The 25,092-nt window shown below is 43.5% G+C and overlaps 1 protein-coding gene and 1 long non-coding RNA gene across 2 annotated transcripts in view; one reads left to right on the top strand and one right to left on the bottom strand.

The window, feature by feature from the left end:
• Window positions 1-6,518, top strand: part of LOC141072521 (uncharacterized) — a 92,381-nt gene extending 85,863 nt beyond the window's left edge. The window contains exon 5 of the mRNA XM_073559793.1: window positions 2,791-6,518. Within this exon, the coding sequence (XP_073415894.1) occupies window positions 2,791-4,148 (1,358 nt within the window). The 3' untranslated portion in view covers window positions 4,149-6,518. The remainder of the gene's footprint in view (window positions 1-2,790) is intronic.
• A 7,403-nt stretch (window positions 6,519-13,921) lies between these two features.
• On the bottom strand, window positions 13,922-24,703 carry LOC141072516 (uncharacterized). Its single transcript, XR_012226695.1, has 3 exons — window positions 24,612-24,703; window positions 14,323-14,476; window positions 13,922-14,234 (listed from the first exon to the last, which is right to left on the bottom strand). It is a non-coding gene; the product is annotated as an uncharacterized lncRNA (long non-coding RNA).
• Between the last annotated feature and the right edge of the window lie 389 nt (window positions 24,704-25,092).

Below are 25,092 nucleotides of genomic sequence, written 5' to 3'. Positions count from 1 at the left end.
TTCTTTGAAGATCCCTCCACTCTAGAGGAGCGGAAATTCCACACTTTGGACGTCAGAAGAACTGTCCTAAAATATATTGCGAGGTCCAGGAGTTGGATGCTGTGTAGGGCTCTGTTCGTATCTTTTCAGGGCTGTAAAAAAGGGTATGGAGTCACGAAGAGCACCATTTCCCGATGGATCAGGGATGCCATTCGCTTAGCCTACTCCGCAAAAAATGAAGATCCTCTGGAAGGCATCAGAGCTCATTCCACTAGAGCAATGGCGACCTCCTGGGCCGAGAGGGGAGACGTTCCAATTGAAACCATATGTAAGGCGACAATTTGGTCATCTCCTTCTACCTTCTATAATCACTATAGACTTGACCTTTCATCAACTTCTGACCTAAGCTTTGGCAGGACTGTCCTTGGCACGGTGGTCCCACCCAGGTGATGGTCTCTGGAATCTCTCCAGTGGGTGCTGTCATGGCGAAGGGTAAAAAGCCGGATTACTTACCGGTAATGCTCTTTTAATGAGTCCTCGACAGCACCCGCTCACTTCCCCCCCTGTTAAATATATCGATAATAAAGTATATCTGCTAAAGATGAATAAAAGACATTGCCTAATCCTTGGCCGTCCTCCTGGTACTCTGAAATGCAAAACTGAGGAGGAAAGGCGGACCGCCCCTTTTATCTTTCCTGTAGGGTTTCCTGTTCCAAATGGGGCGGATCTGATACCTCCAGTGGGTGCTGTCGCGGACTCATTAAAAGAGCATTACCGGTAAGTAATTCGGCTTATCAGCTCCCAAACGATTTTTCCCGATGTCCCCAGATAAGTAGGGCATCCTGGTGGGTTTAGTTGGCTATCTTTCCCCTCATAAATGCGAAAAACTAATGTGTATCCGGTTGAAGTCTCGCACATTTTATAGAGCTTTATTCCGAACCTTGCCCTCTTAGTAATAAATTACTTGAGGTGCAGTCCTCCTTTGAATTTTACAAGGGAAATGTTATCTGCTGGGGTGTAAAGCTTTAAGAACTTTTCTGTCAAGTCTTCGATGATGGGTGTGATTTTGAATAGTCTGTCATGTTCAGGGACATTTCTGGGCAAGCATTGACTATTGTTGTTAAAATGCCAAAATCTCATGAGCATTTCATAACGGGTCCTAGGAAGAACAGCAGAAAACATAGGGGTGGCTTGAACAGGGCGGTTGGACCAATAGGACAGAATGCTCGTTTTTTTAACAAGCCCCATAGCGAATGTAAATCCTAAAAATGTTTTCCATTCTAGGACATTAGTTGGTGTCCATAAATTTGACCTAGCACAATAGGATCGTGGATTCTGGCTGATGAATTGGGATGATGATTATTATTATTTATTTATATAGCACCATTGGTTCCATGGTGCTGTACATGAGAAGGTGTTACATACAAATTACAGATATCACTTACAGTAAACAAACTTACAATGACAGACTGATACAGAGGCAAGAGGACCCGGCCCTTTCGTGCTTACATACTACGGGATGGTGGGGAAGGAGACAGTAGGTTGGTGGGTTGCAGCAGTTCTGGTGTTGGTTGAGGCGATATCTCCGGTAGTGGTGAGGAGGTAGCGGGGTCATTGCAGGCTGTAAGCTTTATTGAAGAGGTGGGTTTTCAGGTTCCGTCTGAAGAATCCGAATGTGGTTGATAGTCGGATATGTTGGGGCAAAGAATTCCAGAGGATGGGGGATATTCAGGAGAAGTCTTGGAGGCGGTTGGGTGAGGAGGAGCGACATAAATATATAAATTTGTAGACTAATATGCTCTAGCAAGCTATCTGTCACAAACAAATTAAAAAAAGAATTGGTCCAAAATTTTCCAACTCCACATTTATACCAGGAATGACCTTAAAATTAGGGATGAATGGATTAGCCAAATCTGAAGCCTCCTATCTAGGAAATGCTACATCAAGAGGCAAAGCCCCTTGGACTTTGGTGTGCGCCAATTCACGAGCACTAGGGACAGCGCTAGTACTGAGCATTGTTCCCTGAGTTGGAGACATTTCTCCAGAAGCGCTATTTGTCCTTCTTATTGTACTGGTCCTTGTGTGTGAGGATGGACCAGAATCACTGCTCATTTCTGAGCTATCACTGTCGCTGCTACTACAGTAAAGCCCTCGAAATCCAAATCGCCATCTGACACTGCACTTTCTTCGCTGTCCGAACATAAAAGTGCATAAGCCTCCTCTGCACTATAATACTGATGGGCCATTTTATTCATTTTTATTTTTATTTTACGGAAATAGAAAACTCTGACATGACCAAATTATTGGGGAGACAATTGAGAAAAGCCTAATTCTTTAGAATAAACCCTAACTTTAGCCTTACATTAACCCTAACTTTAGCCTAACAGTAACCCTAACCCTAATTTTAGCCTAACAGTAACCCAACTTTAGCCTAACAGTAACCATTACTTTAGCCCCTAACCGTAACTAGCATTATATGTAACCTGCCCTATTTGTTTTTCTATTGACAGATGATGGACCTGATTGAGGACTTGTTTTTTGTGAGATGAGAATTGGTATTATTTTCACCTACATAACATTGATTGGTTTCTTTATATTTTACATTTGGGAGGCAGAATTAACAAACAGTTGAACACCACACACTACTGGCTCATCCAACAAGGTTTTCTATTAGACTGTGAACTGTCATTGTCTTGGTAAATAATTAAAGTTCTTTACATAGCTTGCCATTTTTATCGTCAGTTTAAGTAGAAATGTTCAAAAATATAAAACTCAAGGTTATTTTATTAAAAAAATTGTTTTTTATCTTAGCAGAGGACTGCACCAGGAGATCAGAGGGACAGCTGACATCTTCAATTTTTAATTCTGATGATCTTGAGATCCTACAAGATACAACGGAAGTGATTGCTATTACTCCAGATATATCATCATCCATTCACAGCAAAGATCTGTCATCCGATCCTATGAAACAGGTCCCATCTTCTGATTCTTTACTTACTACTAAGGAAAATCAAAGTCACAAAAGAGGCATTAAAAAACAAACTGCTCCTAAAGCAAAGAAGTCATTTTCATGTTCAGAATGTGAGAAATGTTTTAACCGGAAATCCGATTTGGTTAATCACCATGCAACTCACACAGGGGAGAAGCTTTTTTCCTGTTCAGAATGTGGGAAATGTTTTAACCAGAAAGGGAATCTTGATAAACACCAGAGAATCCACACAGGAGAGAAGCCTTTTTCCTGTTCAGAATGTGGGAAATGTTTTAACCGGAAAGAGCATCTTACTAGTCACCAGAGAACTCACACAGGAGAGAAGCCTTTTTCCTGTTCAGAATGTGGCAAATGTTTTAACCGGAAAGAGCATCTTATTAGTCACCAGAGAACTCACACTGCAGAGAGGCCATATTCATGTTCAGAATGTGGGAAATGTTTTAAATTGAAAATAAGTCTTAATATCCATAAAAAAACCCACACAGGGGAGAAGCCTTTTCCCTGTTCAGAATGTGGGAAATGTTTTAACCGGAAATCACAATTGGTTTATCACTATAGAACTCACACAGGGGAGAAGCCTTTTCCCTGTTCAGAATGTGGGAAATGTTTTATCCGGAAATCAGATTTGGTTATTCACCATAGAACTCACACAGGGGAGAAGCCTTTTTCATGTTCAGAATGTGGGAAATGTTTTAAAAGGAAAATAAGTCTTGATAGCCATCAAATAACCCACACAGGGGAGAAGCCTTTTTCCTGTTCAGAATGTGGGAAATGTTTTAACAATAAATCAGCTTGTGTTAAGCACCAGGGAATCCACACAGGAGTAAAACCTTTTTCATGTTCAGAATGTGGGAAATGTTTTAACAATAAATCAAATTGTGTTAATCACCAGAGAATCCACACAGGAGTAAAACCTTTTTCATGTTCAGAATGTGGGAAATGTTATAACAATAAATCAGATTGTGTTAAGCACCAGAGAACTCACTCAGCAGAGAAGCCATATTCATGTTCGGAATGTGGGAAATGTTTTAAATGGAAAATAAGTCTTGATAGCCATCAAAGAACTCACACAGGGGAGAAGCCTTTTTCCTGTTCAGAATGTGGGAAATGTTTTAACAATAAATCAGATTATGTTACGCACCAGAGAACTCACACAGCAGAGAAGACTTTTTCCTGTTAATGTGGGAAATATTTTAACCAGAAAGCGCTTCTTGATCGCCATCAGAGCAGTCACACAGAGGAGAAACCTTTTTCATGTTCAGAATGTGGGAAATGTTTTAACAATAAATCAGATTGTGTTAAGCACCAGAGAACTCACACAGCAGAGAAGCCATATTCATGTTCAGAATGTGGGAAATGTTTTAAATGGAAAATAAGTCTTGATAGCCATCAAAGAACTCACACAGGGGAGAAGCCTTTTTCCTGTTAATGTGGGAAATATTTTAAACAGAAAGCGCTTCTTGTTAGACATCAGAGCAGTCACACAGAGGGGGCCATAACTTTTATGGAGCAGCATATGGGGCATATTATTCTATGGAGCATCTTATGGGACCTTTATTAACCTTTGTGCAGCATTATATGGGGCGTATTTTGTATGGAGCATCTTAAGAGGCCATCATGAACTGTATGGAGCATTATACGGGGCTCCTGATTCAATATGGATATTCAAAAACATTTAACCTACTGATGTCTCAATTAATTTTACTTTTATTGGTATATATTTTTATTTTTGAAATTTACCAGTAGCTGCTGCATTTTCCACCCTAGGCTTATACGCAAGTCAATAAGTTTTCCCAGTTTTTTGTGGCAAAGTTAGGGGGGTCGACTTATACTCAGGTCGGCTTATACTCAAGTATACAGTATATGGTAATTAGCCGTGCAGGCAAATTGTCCTAGACTAAACTCAGTTTTCAGATGGCCCTGTATATACTACTCAGGGAAAACTTACCTGCTCCAAAGATCATTAGCAGCTTCTAACTAATGGCCATGCTGCGGTCTGTCAAGGAATGAGTGCAATATCGTTATAAAGACTAGAGATATGTGCAGTCATAATGTCTGGGAGATCTGTGCCATTATTTAGTATGAATATGGAAATTATCTCTGAAAGGTAAGTGTTCCCTGAGCGGTATATACTGTATTTTCACATACTATCTATTCCTGACACTGGAGGGGCTTATAAACTACTTGCAAAGTATATAGTTTGAAGTCTGGGGTCGGCCAATATGGGGCTAGTTTTCTGACTGTTTCGGATAACATGATACATGATTTTAGGGTTTTCTTCATCTAGTCCCACTTGAATATACTTCAGTATTAAATAGTCTCCTGATGAATGAATGAATCCAATGAATATTCATTTCTCTTGAGTAGCGGCACAAGTGACCGCCGGCAGCAGCAGGAAGCCGGTGGCTGACACTGCGCGCTACTGAAGAGGAAGGAATACTCGCTGCTCTCTGTGCGCACAGTCCTGGTGAGTACTCCGGCAGCTGTGCTCTGCTTGTGATCAACGCATGACATCCCTGCCAAGCACTGCTTACAAGCATAAAGCAGTTGCTGAAACCGGAGCAGGACGCAGCGAGGGAGCGCCGGGTAGGTAAGTGTAATTTTTTTTATGTTTTCTGATTGGGGCCAGAATACGGATGGGGCCCTGCATACCAGGATAGGGATGAGGGGGCCAAGTGTATCAGGATGGGGGTGAGGATACCATAGATACCAGGATAGGGGTTATTAAGTACAGAGTTGACCACATTTTTTGCTTTAATTTTGTTCCTAATTTCCTGCTCTAAAACCTAGGTGTGTCTTATAGTCCATACGGAATATTTTTTTTTTCTCAGTGAACTCATTCCTCATGTTTGGCCTCATTAAAATAAAAACACTCATACTCCGCTGGCGTGCCGGCTCCACTTCAGCGGTGTTGAGACTCACTGTCCCGGGGCTTATGTGAGGTTCTCACATCACACGAGCCCTGCACCCAATCAGCGGCAGCTTCACTGTTCCTTCGGATGTATTGAACATGAAGCCAGGGCTGCGGCTGCTCTCTGATGGCCAGATGATGCTTGATTTGTCCTAAGGTGGGGACAGTGACGTCAGCGCTGATTGGGCACAGGGCTCACATGACGTAACAACCTCAAAAGAGCCAAGAACACAAGTGCCGACACCACTGAAACGGTGCCAGCATGGGAGGTTTGTATAAGTGTTTTAATTCTAACAGGACCAAACATGAGGAATGAGAAGGGGTTGTCCAACTAGTTGTCAACCTTTTTATCAAAAATCCCACACAGGGAAAAGTGTCATTATTATACCGAGAGTGTGAGAAATGAATTACAGGAAAATCGTATTTCATTGACCTTCAAAAATAAATCAGACGAGGAGAACCTATATATATTATTCACAAATTGTACAAAAACATGATGCACGCGGCGTGCGTTCAAGAATGGAATATTATATATGGGAGTTTTATAGGATAAATTCAAGGTGAGAATATTATATGGGAGTTTTATAGAATAAATTCAAGGTGAGAATATTATATGGGAGTTTTATAGGATAAATTCAAGGTGAGAATATTATATGGGAGTTTTATAGGATAAATTCAAGGTGAGAATATTATATGGGAGTTTTATAGAATAAATTCAAGGTGAGAATATTATATGGGAGTTTTATAGAATAAATTCAAGGTGAGAATATTATATGGGAGTTTTATAGAATAAATTCAAGGTGAGAATATTATATGGGAGTTTTATAGGATAAATTCAAGGTGAGAATATTATATGGGAGTTTTATAGGATAAATTCAAGGTGAGAATATTATATGGGAGTTTTATAGAATAAATTCAAGGTGAGAATATTATACGGGAGTTTTATAGGATAAATTCAAGGTGAGAATATTATATGGGAGTTTTATAGGATAAATTCAAGGTGAGAATATTATATGGGAGTTTTATAGAATAAATTCAAGGTGAGAATATTATATGGGTGTTTTATAGGATAAATTCAAGGTGAGATTATTATATGGGAGTTTTATAGGATAAACCAAATACCAACAGAAAATAAACGACCCAAAACAAACATCAGTAAAAATAACTCCTCTTTATTAGGTAAAGTATAAAAGAATTGCGCCATTTTCCGATACCCGTCATATCTACATTTTTCATGATCTTGGGTTGGGTGAAGGCTTATTTTTTGTGTGCCGAGCTGACGTTTTTAATGATACCATTTTGAAGCAGATACAATCTTTTGATCACCCGTTATTGCATTTTAATGCAATGTTGCGGCGATCATAAAGACGTAATTCTGGCGTTTTGGATTTTTCTCGTTACGCCGTTTAGCGATCGGGTTAATTCTTTTTTTATATTGATAGATCAAGCGATTCTGAATTAGGTGATACCAAATACAAGTATGTGTATGTTTTTTCTTTGTATTGTTTTGTTTTGAATGGGGCGAAAGGGGGGTGATTCGAACTTTTATATATTTTTAATATATTTTTAAAAACATTTTTTTACTTTTGTCATTGTGAAGACATACAGCATTGTATCTTAATTAGCCAGACGACTATTTTTAGCAAATGAAGAATAATAGAATGTACCTGTATGTTGGCTTTCAAATTTAAGTGTTGATTTCTGGTTGGTCAAGAAAACAGAGTTTTGTTTGTGTAAGCCGGTAATATTGAGTTTTGTTGTGCCCTTATCCTTGATCACTAGTGATGATGGCTGATATGCTAATTATACATTGTGTTATGGAGCCAGTTTCTTGACTTAAAAAGCAAAGAGGGAAAAACTATGCAAATATTTTAAATAATCAAGTAATGCTACTTGATCTCACCTCCATTCTTACCCTTTATGTAAATACTGAATGAGGGACACTTCTTAAGTCTAAAAATAGGTTACATGCCTCTGTATAAAGAGTAAAGAGACAGAGAGAAACAGCCAAAGAGATTCTGCCAAGACATCCATGCATCCCAAAAGGACAAGAGACAGGATGGCAGCCATTTATCATCATGGCTCCATTATGAGGGACACGGATCTATGATTCTACAGGAAACAACCTAGGGGTTTTCAACCTCGGTTGGAAGAATACAGATCTGCTCCATTGACCATCGCTGAAACATGGATACGTTTGGAGACAGGTTGTGGACCTCAGATCAACTGGCCTTGTACCTTATGTGGACTCAATAACCTGTCATCTTCCTACACTTGTCATTACCTCCTCTCTGAGTGTGTGCCACAGGTGGAGTAGCGCCCCTGGAAGATCTGAAGTCACAGCAGCTATTATCCCGACAGGTCAGTGGAAGGGTGAGAGTCTGTAATGTGCCCCATCTTGGGTATTTTGATGGGACTGTTCTATGTGTTATTTGCCTGTTTTGTGGTACAATAAAGCATTGTCACACTTTTACCCTCCCCTTGTGTTGTCTGAGTAGCGTTTTGCCCACGTTAAAAGGATAGCAGGAATTCGTCAGGACGATCCCTGTGCCATGCGGTTTTGGCTAGTGGTCCAGACCGCCTGCTGACCCCCCCATGTCTCCACAGGCATGCTTCAATAGTGTCCATGGGAGACTAGAAGCTGTCATAACCCAATCGGCTCTGCTACATAGAGGCGATGACCAGATCTCCTGTATGTAGCAGAGTTGCTCACTTGCTATGAGCACCGACCAATGGGCAGCACTCATAGGATCTGGCAGTGACAAAACCATAGAGGTCTGTTGGAGACCTCTGGCTGTCATGCCAACCCAATGGTGACCCGCGATCATGTGACAGGGTCACCGATGGGTGGAATTTCCGGTCCATCGTGTGCCGGAAAAAATGTGGGCTCAGTGCCGGGGCCCACATCAAAGGGAGGGAGTCCGACATCAGCATACATTTACACCCCATGTCAGAAAGGGGTTAAATGGGATTGTTTTTACAGAGACAGAAGTGGTAATCAATCATGTATACATACAAATAATTACAGAAATACAAAGCTTCTAATGGTAAATAGTATAGAGTTAAGACAAGAAAATATAATTTGTGTAAACCATGTGTAGATATAAATATTCAGGCAAATGTCAGATGTAGCGCCATCTAGTGGCCATGTGCAGAAGTGCCATCATAGAGTAACATGTATCCTAAGAGAGCGTCACTATCAAGGTGGAGATGAGATAAGTGCACCGTATTTATTGAGTGTAAGATAAATCCATACATAGATATATGTAAGCGGATTGTAGATCTATCACTGGATATCAGTGTATAAGGGGAATAGATCCTGTGCACTTATAGATGAATAGCTTATATAATGAGAGGACACAGAGCAAAGGGTATAAATAGTGAGAGAATAAAGAGCTGACAGCGCATTACATCCCTGGAGTACAGAGAGGAGATATAAAGTGCAGCCAGTGCTATATGGGATATCCCAGGAATACAGCACAGCCCATATAGTGTAAAGGAGGAACCATCCTAACAAGAGATGGGGATTACAGATCCTACAGACGACATGCCGGGAGTGTAAAGAGAAAGATGGCAGATTCACCACTATTCCCTCTTACGGGCGTTTCGCCACGTTAGCTTCCTCAGAGGGTACAGAGAAGTGTTTCCAACACACCAAGGTCCTGCACTAATCCAGGCAAGGGGAGTAACTCTGGGGTAAAGTGGGGGTGTTCCTAAAGGAATTGGGGCTGTTCCCCGGTCACATCTATGGACCACATGATTGAGTCGGCCAATGTCAGCCAATCACATTGGTGGTTATTGTTTATACCGGCCCTTTCCTGTCCAGGGTCGTGTTATTGGCGTGACACCTAATAGTGGTGGGGACATACCCCTGATGGCTTATTGGTGTAAACCGAACGACCTGGGGCAAATGCCAATCAGAGGTCACAGGGAGCGAGTATACCCCATGTGGGTACATGCATCTGTGACACCCCCGGGTGGTGTGTCACGTGCGGGATCCAGGAAACAGCGTCACATGCCATCCCAGGTAACTCCGCCTCTGGGCACCTCTGATTGGATGGTGTCACCGAGGGGAGTGACCGGAATGACGCTGGATGGACTCGTTGCCATGGAGACCGGATGGGCCCACACCACGTGAGCATTCAGCATCCCCAGTGAAGCAGAAGGATCAGGATGAAAACCTGTTGGTAAGACCAAGATGAATAATGCTGCATAGAGCCATCTGGTAGCGATCAGTCAGGTGAAGTGATAGTGAGGGGGTCCGGAAACAAAACAATGCAGGTGAAAAGAGCCAAATGTGACCCCACCAAGTGACCAGTGAAAGTGCAACTGTGCAACGGGTAAGAAAAGAGAATAAACAGTGATATGGTAAAGATATAAAGAGAAAAGCAGCTTAATAACAGTGATGATAATAAAATCTATGGGAAGTGTTTGTGGTGAAGTGTATACACTCCTAGAAATGTTTCCTCTACAATATAGAGATATAAATGATCAGTATTAGGACGTGTAACAAAGAGGAATCTGTTATTTTATGGAGAAAATGTAACGAGCGATAAATGACGGGAATAATGCCGACAAAAGGAGATTGGATCCTCCACCGTATCGTGTTGGGGACAAAGTCTAGCTCTCCTCCAAATTCATCCGGTTGAAACTGCCCTCCTACAAGTTGGGACCACGCTACATCAGTCCGTTTGAAATTCTTGGACGTATCAACGAAGTCGCCTACAAATTGAGGTTGCCTGCTTCGCTCCGGGTCCCGAACACCTTTCACATCTCCCTCCTGAAACCTGTGGCACTGAATCGTTTCCATTCCTTGCCTGATCCTGGTCCTCAGCCGGTGGGTGCCGATGATGTCTTTGAAGTGCAGGACATTCTCGCTATGAAGAGGGTTAGAGGTAGGACATTCTTTCTTGTTGATTGGAAGGGCTTTGGTCCTGAGGAGAGATCCTGGGAGCCTCGGGAGAATATCAATGCTCCCCGTATCCGCAAGAGATTTCTTGCTAATCTCCGGGAGGGCGGCTTAGGGGAGGGGGTACTGTTACACCACTCCATCATACCCGGCCTCCGCTCCCATGCCGCAGTCGGCCTCCGATCCCATGCCGCAGCCTCTCTCCTCCCGACGGCCACGGCGGTCACTTCTGACGGGCGCGCGGCCGACACCATCTCTGTATGCAATGCGCATGCGCCATAGGCCACGGCCGCGCCTCCCTTCTGCTTCTTGTGCTCCCGCTGTGCCCTGACCCGGATGCACCTTCGGACCAATGGCAGACCAGACGGGGCCATATAAGGCTGCTTCCCCCTGAGGGAGGCGCCTGATCGTTGTGTTACCTTGCACACTGGGCCCTGCTTCCTCCTGTGCTCTCTGCATCCTCTCAGTTCCGTCCCCGATGTTTCCTGCAGCAGCATCGCAGCTCTGTCTCTCGTGTTCCCTGCATTATACTCCAGTCCTGCTCCTGTGTTCCAGTTCCATCCTACTCCAGTCCTGCTCCAGCGTTCCTGTTCCATCCCACTCCAGTCCTGTTCCAGCGTTCCTGTTCCTTCCTACTCCAGTCCTGCTCCTGTGTTCCAGTTCCATCCTACTCCAGTCCTGTTCCTGTGTTCCTGTTCCATCCTACTCCAGTCCTGTTCCTGTGTTCCAGTCCCATCCTACTCCAGTCCTGCACCAGCGTTCCTGTAACATCCTACTCCAGTCCTGCCTCCGGTGTTCCTGCTCCATCCAACTATCCATAATCCTACAGTCCTACTTCAGTCCTGTCTCCTGTGTTCCGCTCCAGATATCTCTCCATATTCCAGCCTTATAGCCTACGCTTCAGTCCCGCACTCCTACTCCAGTCCATTCTGAGCCGCCCCTCTCGGTACCGGCTACCGTGGCACTTGAACCCCTGGGCCTGCTCCTAACGGTCCCTGTATAGGGGTCGGTTCAACCTGGCAGCTCGCCCGGGACCCCTCGGTGCCACGGTCCAGAGGGTCCACTCCTGGAGATTCCGGCTCCTGACCATCCACGCTAACATATGTACTGAATATCACTTAGTCATTGTGCGACCAAATATATGTGTGTCAGTAGATCTGAATCACTAACAAGTTTGGTATGTATGTACCTGGTCTTTTGTTAATTTGTGCATTCTAAAATGTTCCATTTCTGTTGTTCTTCAGCTTCCTGTCCACTGGCCTGTCTTATGCCGCCCTCCACCATGACTTTCTCATTGGAAGATCTACCATTTCTGGCATAGTCAGGTCGACATGTAGTCAAATATGGTCAAGACTACATCAACTCGTCATACCCTAGCCCAGGATGGAAGACTGGTTGAGGATATCTAGGGACTTTGAGGAGGAATGCCAGTTTCCTAATTGTATTGGGGCCCTTGATGGCAAACATATCCGGGTGCGTAAGCCGCCGAACTCTGGCTCCCAATTCTTCAATTATAAACAATACTTTTCTGTTGTATTGTTGGCTCTGGCCGACCCTCAATGCAAGTTTATAATTCTTGACATTGGGGCCTATGGAAAGACGGGAGACTCTAGAGTCTTCAATACTTCCATTATGGGTCGGCGGCTATGCACCAACCAGTTGGATCTACCACCAGTATGCCAGCTACCAGGCTCCACTCAAGAATCAGTCCCTTATGTCCTTTTGGCAGATGAGGCATTTCAGTTAAGGCGCAATGTCATGAGGCCATATCCCCGGCGCAACCTGGACCACGGCGCATAATTTTTAACTTGCGCCTATCACGTGCTCGGCGACTGGTGGAGTGTTCCTTTGGCATTCTTTGTGCCAAATGGCGGGTACTCCAGTCTGCCATTCAGCTGAGTGAACAAAATGTTAATGAAGTAGTTAAAGCCTGTGTCATTCTTCATAACTTCACCAGGATACATGATTGTTCCTCCTCTGCTGGGGTTGTGCGTAGGCCGGACAATGTGCGTAGGGCGAGACCACATATCACCCCTCAACGTAGACCACTCTCTGGGCTCAAAGTGCGTGATATTTTCACAAATTACTTTATGTCACCTGAGGGGGAATCTTCTTGGCAAGAGCATGCTGTGACTATGTTATAATTTTTTGGTTTATGTCTGTCTAAATGTATATATTTAAACCCCTTATGATTCTATGACTGTTTAATTGCATTGGTAAGCGTATGTTAGTATGCTGACACCTTTTTTTAGAATTGAGACCGAGACGTAAAATGTAGTAGACAAATGTTTACTTTTGCCTTTTTTTTTTTAAAGAAAAACATATTATTGCCATATGATAAATGTGGCAATGGGCCAAATTGGCCTTTGTAAAGATGTGAAAATTGGGTACAAATAACACTTTCTGACATATTAAACAACCACAAAACCATTAGGCAATACCAAAATGGCAACAATATAAATTTTGGTAGGTTGGGGTAGGAGAAGGCGGAAGACCAGCCTGTGTTTGCTGCTGGCTACTTTGCCCAACTTGGCCATCGCCCTGTGTGGGGGCATACTGTTGCCCATGATGTGGGTAGTGTACTGCCTCCTGGGATTGTGGTTGGTACTGGCCAGAGTGATACTGGAGAGGGGCCTCTTGTTGGGGCTGGTAGGCCCGTGTCTCATACCCACCAAAATAGCCATGTCGTACCCAACCAGGTTGGGACCAGCCTCCAACACTGGGTGGGAACAAGTGGCCATATTGGTGAGGTTGGCTAGAGCCAGACATATGTGGCTGCTGTTGGAAAGGTTGGGTAGGGGGAGGAAGGGGGTGAGGTGTAGGCCCATGTATTTGAGGATCATCAGAGCCTGCTTGAGCAAGCATGTGTGTGGGGTGTCTAAGGCACATCAGATTTCTGGGTGAAAGCTGCCACCTCTCCAGATATTCAAATAACTCATATGGGGTGTGTGCTTGCATCAAGCAGGATCTGAAAACATCCTCGAATACATAGCCTCACCTCACGGGAAAAGGCACGAAGATAAAGGGCTAGGCTGCATGAGTATGCCTCCTCGCCATCATCATTATTGAATCAAGCCAGATAGTTCAGTGCCTCTGTGTCAACATTGGTACGGGTATCTTGGGCAGAGATATGGCACCTTCTTCTTCCTCGCTGGGATGGTCCAGCAGGCTGTGGGGAGCCCCGGATCTGGGCAGTTGGGCTGCTGCTGATGTTGCCCTGCTCCTCCTGTATGGCTGATGGTGCAGCAGCAGACGGTCCTGCTTGTGGATGTGGTCCTGGTGGTGGGGTTTGTGGTGCAGGCACTGGGTTTTCCTGAGAGGAATCTTCACCCATGCTTCTTCGAGGGGGAGAAGATGGGCCAGCCACCTCATCCCCTACAGACCGAGGATCTATGATGGGCTCGGTATCTGAGCCAGTTCCTCTCTCCGTAAGGTTGGACCGAGTTCTGTTATGAAATAGAACAGAGCCATAAATAAATCATTTTTTTGGCCCTGTAAAGTATCTGTGTAATGTGGTGTGAGGTATCTACTTACGGTCTCAGATCCAGAATAGGGGCGAGGAAGGAGAGGCGGTCATAATAGATATATTTCCTCTTTATGTGGCCCGCATCACCACTCCTAGACCACTGCTGACGTTCCCGCCTGTATTGGTCGCGGATGCTGCGCCAGCGTCTCATCACATCTTCTACTGCAATGTGACAGGAAATATTCTCAATTTCACATATTTGCTAGGTCAAATTTGCTACCAGTAGCCTAGGCATGTGGCCTTCTAGGGTGTGCTTTCTACCCAGGGTGGCATATATAATTGGGGCATCCAGGCCAGATACACAGGGTCACAATAGTTCAGGTATCAAGTAATTACACTTAATAACTTGGTTGGCTAGGAGGATGAGGAGCTTGTGGTCTGGGCCAAATTATGGCAGTGTGTAAAATAATGCGTATTCTTGTAAAATACTCAGGACTAGTTACCAGATAAAAGTATAGTGGTTTATTTGGATTCTTCCATCAAAGAAAAGATTATTACAGAAAAACATAAAAAATAGGTGAAAGAGAGATTGTCCATTAGTTCATAGCAAAGCAACATGTATTCTTTATCTGGGATCCCACATGGCAAATGGCGTCTGTCTCTGTTCGGCTTCTCACGTAGCAAAGTTACATTCCAGCTGTTCGTAATGTCATGGCCCAGCACAGATGACTTCCACACGTCTGTGTCTCATGATGGGGAGGGAGCAAGCAAGCACGACCTCTAGAGTTAGCCATGAATTATATACGTCTCTTAAAGCACGTGGTCTCTATAAATGGAGTTGTCCTCTACCATGAGCCAAGCTTACAAAAATAACCTATGTCGTGTCAGCTAAAGCAATGTACAGAACTGGGTGTAATAAGAAATTAACAGATTATTAATATTTAACAATTCCCCCTTTTGAGGGAGACAGACATTAATTGGAACCCTCAAAATATAACAAGATCTTCTTTCTTCTTTGACAAAATAATTTAATATCAATAATATCAGATTATTGTTATACGTACTCAATGACATAATTGATGTGAATTCATGTTATGGTAAGCCGTGAACAATATTCATATACAATATGTATAATTATACTTCCCTAAGTCTAAATTGAAGCATCTCAGGTCCAGTCATCATCATCTGATGTCATCTGGTCTTCATTTTGATGTTCTTCTGTCTTCTTCTTGATTCTTTTAAAAATACAGTTTTTCTATAGCATATAGATGTTGTAGAAATCGTGTTGTGTAAAAATCAAAGTCCATAAATTCAAATGTTGATAAGAAAACAAAGTCTATAGATGAAATGCAGCTTTAATATCTGTGCAGTGTCACCTTTAAAAACCTGGGCTTACATTGGCTCGCCTTGGATATTTCTGGAATCCTCCATCAGTACTGGTCTTTGAACAGGTGTGACGTCTTTGGTCAGCAAAGCAAGGGTTAAAATGACTCTTCCTTGCTAAACATAGCACCATAACCAGTCCTCAGTCCTAATGCACAGGACACGTCAGGGTTGTAGCTTCCTGACAATTACCTTATTGTTCACCAGCCTTCATCGAAGCTTTACAGGTGATTGGAAACTTCTGGAACTTGGTAAGAATGTGATAACACAGTTCATCTCAGCATCATAGGATCATTGTCCTCTGGTTGTCAGGTTAGACACTTTAATTGTGACTGTCGGTGGTGGATACTGCACTTGTAACTGTCAGTGGTGGATTCTGCACTTGTGGCTGTCAGTGGTGGATACTGCACTTGTGGCTGTCAGTGGTGGATACTGCACTTGTGACTGTCAGTGGTGGATACTGCACTTGTGACTGTCAGTGGTGGATACTGCACTTGTGACTGTCAGTGGTGGATACTGCACTTGTGACTGTCAGTGGTGGATTCTGCACTTGTGACTGTCAGTGGTGGATACTGCACTTGTAATTGACAGTGAATACTGCACTTGTGACTGTCAGTGGTGGATACTGCACTTGTGACTGTCAGTGGTGGATACTGCACTTGTGGCTGTCAGTGGTGGATACTGCACTTGTGGCTGTCAGTGGTGGATACTGCACTTGTGACTGTCAGTGGTGGATACTGCACTTGTGGCTGTCAGTGGTGGATAGTGCACTTGTGACTGTCAGTGGTGGATACTGCACTTGTGACTGTCAGTGGTGGATACTGCACTTGTGACTGTCAGTGGTGGATACTGCACTTGTGGGTGTCAGTGGTGGATACTGCACTTGTGACTGTCAGTGGTGGATAGTGCACTTGTGACTGTCAGTGGTGGATACTGCACTTGTGACTGTCAGTGGTGGATAGTGCACATGTGACTGTCAGTGGTGGATACTGCACTTGTGACTGTTAGTGGTGGATACTGCACTTGTGACTGTCAGTGGTGAATACTGCACTTGTGACTGTCAGTGGTGGATACTGCCCTTGTGACTGTCAGTGATGGATACTGCACTTGTGACTGTCAGTGGTGGATACTGCACTTGTGGCTGTCAGTGGTGGATACTGCACTTGTGGCTGTCAGTGATGGATACTGCACTTGTGGCTGTCAGTGGTGGATACTGCACTTGTGACTGTCAGTGGTGGATACTGCACTTGTGACTGTCAGTGGTGGATACTGCACTTGTGACTGTCAGTGATGGATACTGCACTTGTGACTGTCAGTGGTGGATACTGCACTTGTGGCTGTCAGTGGTGGATACTGCACTTGTGACTGTCAATGATGGATACTGCACTTGTGGCTGTCAGTGGTGGTTACTGCACTTGTGGCTGTCAGTGATGGATACTGCACTTGTGACTGTCAGTGGTGGATACTGCACTTGTGGCTGTCAGTGGTGGATACTGCACTTGTGGCTGTCAGTGGTGGATACTGCACTTGTGGCTGTCAGTGATGGATACTGCACTTGTGACTGTCAGTGGTGGATACTGCCTTGTGGCTGTCAGTGGTGGATACTGCACTTGTGAGTAACACAGTCTATTACTCAGAAATCATAGCTTTGTTACCTTCTGGGACTTCTGGATAGCGGCATTCTTCTTCTTGCAACTGATAAGAATCAATTTAGAAATATGAAAAGTCTTTATTAACCCCTTCACTACCAAGGGTGGTTTGCACGTTAACTACCGGGCCAATTTTTACAATTCTCACCACTGTCCCTTTATGAGGTCATAACTCTGAAACGCTTCCGTGGATCCCGGTGATTCTGACATTGTTTTCTCGTGACATATTGTACTTCATGTTAGTGGTAAAATTTCATTCATATATCTTGCGTTTATTTATGAGAAAAACAGAAATTTGGCGAAAATTTTGAAAATTCCGCAATTTTCCAACTTTGAATTTTTATGCCCTTAAATCACAGAGATATGGCACACAAAAAAGTTAATAAGTAACATTTGCCACATGTTTACTTTACATCAGCACAATTTTGGAACCAAAATTTTTATTTGTTAGTAAGATATAAGGGTTAAAAGTTGACCAGCGATCTCTCATTTTTGCAACACCATTTTATTTTTACGGACCACATCACATTTGAAGCCACTTTGAGGGGTCTATATGATAGAAAATACCCAAAAGTGACACCATTCTAAAAACTGCACCCCTTAAGGTGCTTAAAACCACATTCAAGGAGTTTATAAACCCTTCAGGTGCGTCACAGGAATTTTTTGAATATTTAAAAAAAATTAACATTTAACTTTTTTTCACAAAAAAAATTACTTCAGGTTCAATTTTTTTTATTTTACCAAGTGTAACAGGAGAAATTGGACTGCAAAAATTATTGTGCAATTTGTCCTGAGCACGCTGATACCTGATATGTGGGGGGGAACCACTGTTTCGGCGCATGGCAGAGCTCAGAAGGGAAGGAGCGCCGTTTGACTTTTTCAATGCAAAATTGGCTGGAATTCTGATCGGACGCCATGTCGCATTTGGAGAGCCCCTGATGTACCTAAACAGTGGAAACCCCCCACAAGTGACCCCATTTTTGAAACTAGACCCCCTAAGGAACTTATCTAGATATGTGGTGAGAACTTTGAACCCACAAGGGCTTCACAGAAGTTTATAATGTACAGCGGTACAATTAAAAAATCATATTTTTTCCACAAAATGATCTTTTCACCCCCAATTTTTATTTTCCCAAGGGTAACAGGACCCTAAAAGTTATTGTGCAATTTGTCCTGAGTACGCTGATACCCCATATGTGGGTGTAAATGACTATTTGGGCACATGGCAGAGCTCGGAAGGCAAGCAGCGCCATTTGACTTTTTTGGCTGGAATTGAGATCAGACACCATGTCGCGTTTGGAAAGCCCCTGATGTACCAAAACAGTGTAAACCCCCCACAAATGACCCCATTTTGGAAACTAGACCCCCCAAGGAACTTATCTAGATGTGTGGTGAGAACTTTGAACCCCCAAGTGCTTCACAGAAGTTTATAACGCCCAGGCGTGAAAATAACAAAAAAAATTTTTTCCACAAAAATGATATTTTTGCCCCAAAATTTTTATTTTCCTAAGGGCAACAGGAGAAATAGGACCCCAAAAGTTGTTTTGCAAATTGTCCTGAGTAGGCTGATACCCCATATGAGGGGGTAAAACACTGTTTGGGTGCATGGCAGAGCTTGGAAGGGAAGTAGCACCATTTGACTTTTTCAACGCAGAATTGGCTGGAATTGAGATCAGATGCCATGTTGCGTTTGGAGAGCACCTTATGTGGCCAAATAGTGGAAACCCCAATTCTAACCCTAACCCTAACCCTAGCCCTAACCCTAGCCCTAACCCTAACCCTAGCCCTAACCCTAGCCTTAGCCCTAACCCTAGCCCTAATGGGAAAATGGAAATAAATACATTTTTTTAATTGTATTATTTTTCCCTAACTAAGGGGGTGATAACGGGGGGTTTGATTTACTATTTATGGCGGTTTTTATGTTTGACAGCTGTCGCACGCTAAAAGACGCTTTTTATTGTAAAAATAGTTTTTGCATCACCACATTTTGAGAGCTATAATTTTTCCATATTTTGACCCACCGAGTCATGTGAGGTCTTATTTTTTGCGGGACGAGTTGACGCTTTTATTGGTATCATGTTCGGGCACGTGACATTTTTTGATCGCTTTTTATTTCGTTTTTTGGGACGCAGAATTTACAAAAACCAGCGTTTCATGAATTTCTTTTGGGTGGTGCGTTTACGCCGTTCCGGGTGCGGTAAAATTTATAATGCGGTTTTATTCTTCTGGTCAGTACGGTTACAGCGATACCTCATTTAGGTCGTTTTTTTATGTTTTGGCGCTTTTATGCAATGAAAACAATTTTATATAAAAAATAATTATTTTTGCATCACTTTATTCTGCGAGCTATAACTTTTTTATTTTTTCACTGATGACGCTGTATGGTGGCTCGTTTTTTGCGGGACAAGATGACGTTTTCAGTGGCACCATGGATATTTATATGCGTCTTTTTGATCGCGCGTTATTGCACTTTTTGTTCGGCGGTATGATAATAAATCATTATTTTTTGCTTTGTTTTTTATTTTTTAAGGGGTTCGCTTAAGGGGTTAACTATTGGGACAGTTTTATAGGGCGGGTCGTTACGGATGCAGCGATACCAAATATGTGTACTTTTATTGTTTTTTGTTTTTTTTATTTCCAAAAAATGAATTTATTGGGGAATATTTTTTTTTTTTTAAATTTATTTGGCGATTTTTTTTAAAATTATTTTTACACTTTTTTTATTTTTTTTTTACTTTATTACAATGTCCCAGGGGGGACATCACTGTCCTGTGACAGATCGCTGATCTGTCACATCACAGATCACTGTGACAGATCAGCAATCTGTCACAGGCACTGCACAGGCTTCCTCATGCCTGCACTTTGCAGGAAAGGAGTCCCCCGCAGCAGCGCTGCACATTGCGCTGCCGTGGGGGGCTCAGGGAAGCAAGGAGGGAGCCCTCTCCCTGCCGATGCTTCCCTTTAACCCCCGGTACACCGCAATCGTGTTTGATCGCGGTGTGCAAGGGGTTAACGTGTCGGGGGCGGTCCGTGACTGCCCCTGACACATTGTGCCGGGTGTCAGCTATGATAATTAGCTGACACTCGGCCGCGATCAGCGGCGCTCACCACGTGGGCGCCGCTGATCGCGATGATGTAATATTCCGTCCATGGTAATTAGGTCCATGGTCACATGGACGGAATATTACGTCATTTGTAGGTAAGGGGTTAACATAATTTCAGTATCTTGCTTGAAGTCTTCATTCCCTATTCTATACCAAATCTGGTAATTTTCCTAACCTATAATATCACAGCGTACCATAGCAATCAGTAATATCCATATAATTATTATCAGAATTTGTACCATATATGGATTTCAATGTTTGAAATAATAAAACAATAATAAGTGATAATCAGGGCTGTGGAGTCGGTAAGCCACAGTTGCGACTCCGACTCCGCCTCCTGGATTTTATCAGGCTCCGGCTCCGACTCCGGCTCCGACTCCTTCATAAATGGCCAATTCATAACAACAAATTTACTGTTGTAAAATATTAAACATCGTGCTTATTCAGTTTCTCACCATCATATAAGTAATCAGACCACTTAGAGCAAAAACTACATTTATTAGAATACAATTAGAATATAGCAAATAAGTTTTATAAACTTTTCTAAACTGTAAGTAAATATGCAATAAACACTTTTATGCAGTTAATAAGAAGAAATCTATAAATTTGTCCTCAGAAAAAGTTTTGCCTCTGTCAGATCCTCCTTCATGGATGCCCTCAAATCTGATCTAATTATTTTGAGAGCAGAGAACAACCTCTCTACACTAACTTGTGTTGGTGGCAAAGCAGTAACCACTCGGGCAACATCTCTGACAATGTCAGGATACAGAGGAATCGCTTGTTGCACTGTTATTTTTGATGAACGGTCAAATTTCTCAATTTCTTTTAGTGCACATGAAAAATTCTGCTGAAATGTACTGGCTGTGTTCCTTGATGGGGATGACTCTTCTTCTATGCGGGAACGCTTTGCACGGTCCTTGTGATCCAAATATTTTTCAAAATTAAATTCTTCATCAGTTGATGATGAGGGTGAAGATGTGGCAGGACGACCGAATTCTTCTTGTTCCTCCTGACTGTTCTGCAACCCTTTCATCCTTACTGCTATTTCAAACAGCTTCTTTTCCTTTACTTAGCTGTTGATCATCTAGAAGAATCCGATGCATTGGGTCTACATAAACAGCTGCCAAAAGAATGTTATTTTGTAATAGTAGCTCCTCTCTCCGTTTCATTGATGTAGCAATGCCACTTGCAATTAACCCTCCTCTTTGGGACAGGCGAAACATCAGGTTCTTCCACTCCTTTAAGAAAATACTTGGAGTTAAGTCCTCTGCTTGTAATTTTTTAGTCACTGTAAATGGGTGCTCTAGCAATTTTTCCAGCTCAGTCACCTGATTCCACTGACTTTCATTTAGCGTCAGTTGAGGGTTAGCCATGTCTACAAGAAAGGTTTTCAGTTCAACCAAGCGCTGAATCATTAAGTACTGCCCCATCGTGTGGCTTGATCAATAATTGCCCCTTTTCCAGCACGTCTCTTCAAAATTGAGTCAACTTTAGGGGTTCTGGCAACAGTAGCCAATTTTGTCACCTTGCCAATCAGTGCAGCAGCATGTCCTTCTTGCAGACTGTCTCTTATAGCCAGCTGTAGCGTATGCACAACACAGCGCATGTGATGAATGAAAGAACATATTGACACAGTTTCAACAAGATCATCTAAACTATCATGTTGCTGTAAATCTGAAGCAACTTCAGTTTGCTCCTCAGTTACAATACTGTGTTCCTCTATTTCAAACATTTCTGTCTCTGTGGACCCAGAATGTTCTTCTAGCTGCTGGTCACCATCATTACTCTCATTCATTAGCTCGGCATGGTGGCTCAGTGGTTAGCGCTGCAGCTTTGCAGCGCTGGGGTCCTGGGTTCGAATCCCACCAAGGACAACATCTGCAAGGAGTTTGTATGTTCTCCCCGTGTTTGTGTGGGTTTCCTCCGGGCACTCTGGTTTCCTCCCACATTCTAAAGACATACTAATAGGGAATTTAGATTGTGAGCCCCATCGGGGACAGTGATGATGATGTGTACATTTTGTAAAGCGCTGCGGAATATGTTAGAGCTAAATAAAGATTATTATTATTATTAATAGTACTTATCATATTTGAAGCATTGTCAGTTACGACAGAAAGAACTTGCTCTTTTTTAAGTTCATAGTCTTGCAGAACCTTTTCCACCAAGACCTGGAGAAACTCACTGGTGTGATGAGCTTTGGTGTCTTTTACTGCCAATGTCTTGGTAACTATTTCATTTTTGTCACAAACAAATCGGACATTGATGGCAAAATAGTTCACTCTGTGACATGTGCAGGCATCCATTTTAACAAACAGAAAGCGTCCCTTGAGAGTTTTCTTAAGTTCTTCCTTTTGTTTAAAAGCTTCTTCGATTACTAATTTTCTAATACTCTCTCTCTCTCCAGAGAAACACCAAGCTTGCGGGCCATTTCCCCATTCAGACACATAAAAGCTGGTCGTGAAAATAATGAAATAGGCACACTATCCTTTACAACAAGCTCTATGATCTGTTTTTTAAATGTATCTACTGTCATTGTCACAGTAACTTTGTCACTGACAAAATATCTTGCAACTGATGGCTGCAAAGTTCTCTGCTCCTTTGTTTGGCTGGAAGAGCTGGGCACTGGTTCATTGGTTTGGATGCAGTCTTTCTCATCCACTGCTTTCAGTACTTCTGGATGAAAGCACTGTAAATGTCTCTTTAGATTAGAAGCTCTGGTAGGAGCATTTTTATCTTTGCCTGAATATGCACTCATCTTGGTTTCACAGCATTTGTTTTCGTCTGGATCATTTGTCATACACTGACAGACATAATGTTTTCTATCTTGAGTGATGGTGAAATGTTCAAATACAGCTGATTTAATGTGATGCTTCTTTGACATTCTCAGGTTTTTAATTCTGCATTCCTAATCCAAATGACAATTGTTTTTCCTAAAAACAATTGTACAAAATTATTGCCAGGTCGTACAACTGATATAGTGGTCAGTAATACTGTTATTATTCCTCATGTACTCACAGTTAACTGATGCAAAGTTTGTTGAAAGGATAATACTTCTTACAGTCTTGCTCTTCTGAGTAGCAGGCAGCTGTGAGATGCTTGGAAGATGCACACCTAGTATGATCTAGTCTAGAGGAGGAGCTTTACTACTAAGAATTTGCAACACATTTTCACTTTCAGTTTCATACATTGTAAGTAGGGGGGTTGGGGCAGCATGAGGTTAACCAAGTATAAGATTAGATAAGGGCAGTGGAGAACAGTGACACACAAGAAGTAAGAAATGTCTCTATCTCCAGCAGAACTGCTTATCACTGTTGTTCATAGTTTGATAGAACATATATATTTGAGTAACATTTATAAAATTCATATGAAAGTTCAATTATGAAATATTAATACATTTTTTTTAAAGCTGGAGTCGGAGTCGGTACATTTCTACCGATTCCGACTCCAACCAAAACTAACTCCAACTCCACGACTCGGACTCCACAGCCCTGCTTAGGACGGGTCATCAATGTCTGATCGGTGGGTGCAACACCGCCACTCCCATCACTCGCCTGTCACTGGAGGCTGGAAATGCACACACCCTGCAGCCCTCCAGCACCCGCACCCGCTTACAGCCCTCCATCTCCCACACACCCTGCTCCCCTCTATCACACCCCCCCGCACCCTCCCGCTCCCCTCTTTCACACCCCCCCACACCCCTTTATCACACCCCCCCGCACCCTCTCGCTCCCCTCTATCACACACCCCCTGCACCCTCTCGCTCCCCTCTATCACACACCCCCAGCACCCTCTCGCTCCCCTCTATCACACACCCCCTGCACTCTCTTGCTCCCCTCTATCACACACCCCCTGCACCCTCTTGCTCCTCTCTATCACACACCCCCAGCGCCCTCTTGCTCCCCTCTATCACACACCCCCTGCGCCCTCTTGCTCCCCTCTATCGCACACCCCCTGCGCCCTCTCGCTCCCCTCTATCACACACCCCCTGCACCCTCCTGCTCCCCTCTATCACACACCCCCTGCACCCTCTTGCTCCCCTCTATCACACACCCCCTGCGCCCTCTCGCTCCCCTCTATCACACACCCCCTGCGCCCTCTCGCTCCCCTCTATCACAAACCCCCTGCACCCTCCTGCTCCCCTCTATCACACACCCCCTGCACGCTCCTGCTCCCCTCTATCACACCCCCTGTCCTCCCCATGTTCCCTGTTCCCGCCATTACCTCTCACAAGTTTCCGATCTCCTGCAGCTTCCAGCCTGCAAACTCTCTGGCTCCTCCCCCATTGCGCCACATGGTCATGACGTCACCGCAGGTCCTGTACCATCCAGTCACATGTAATGTCTTCCGGTTAGGCGGGGATGTGGCAGACACTGAGGCCCCTGATCATGTGACTTCTGACTCCTCCCCTTCTGTGACCTCATCACAGGTCCTGTGCACACAGAGCAGCCATATATGTGGCAGACGCTCCTGGACCTTCTGCTTTCTGGGTCGGTTCCTCCTGTGAGTCCTATTAACCCTTTCGCTCCCTGTCTTCTCCTTTCTGACAGGACAATATCTGAATTCGGACAGTGTGACCGGAATTTCAGCAATGTGGAAGGAAGAAATGACAATTTTACTGTTTTCCTCACAGAAATGTGACTTTCCCCCAATGTATCATTGTCCTACAGGTGACAGGAGCGCTGAGGCCGCACAGTGCGCCGTG

Source organism: Dendrobates tinctorius, unplaced genomic scaffold, assembly GCF_039654945.1.
Source record: "Dendrobates tinctorius isolate UK_male_01 unplaced genomic scaffold, ASM3965494v1 ptg000274l, whole genome shotgun sequence".
Classification (NCBI taxonomy): Eukaryota; Metazoa; Chordata; class Amphibia; order Anura; family Dendrobatidae; genus Dendrobates; species Dendrobates tinctorius.
Note: the sequence above shows the minus strand (reverse complement) of the source record. Positions and strands in the feature narration are given on the sequence as shown.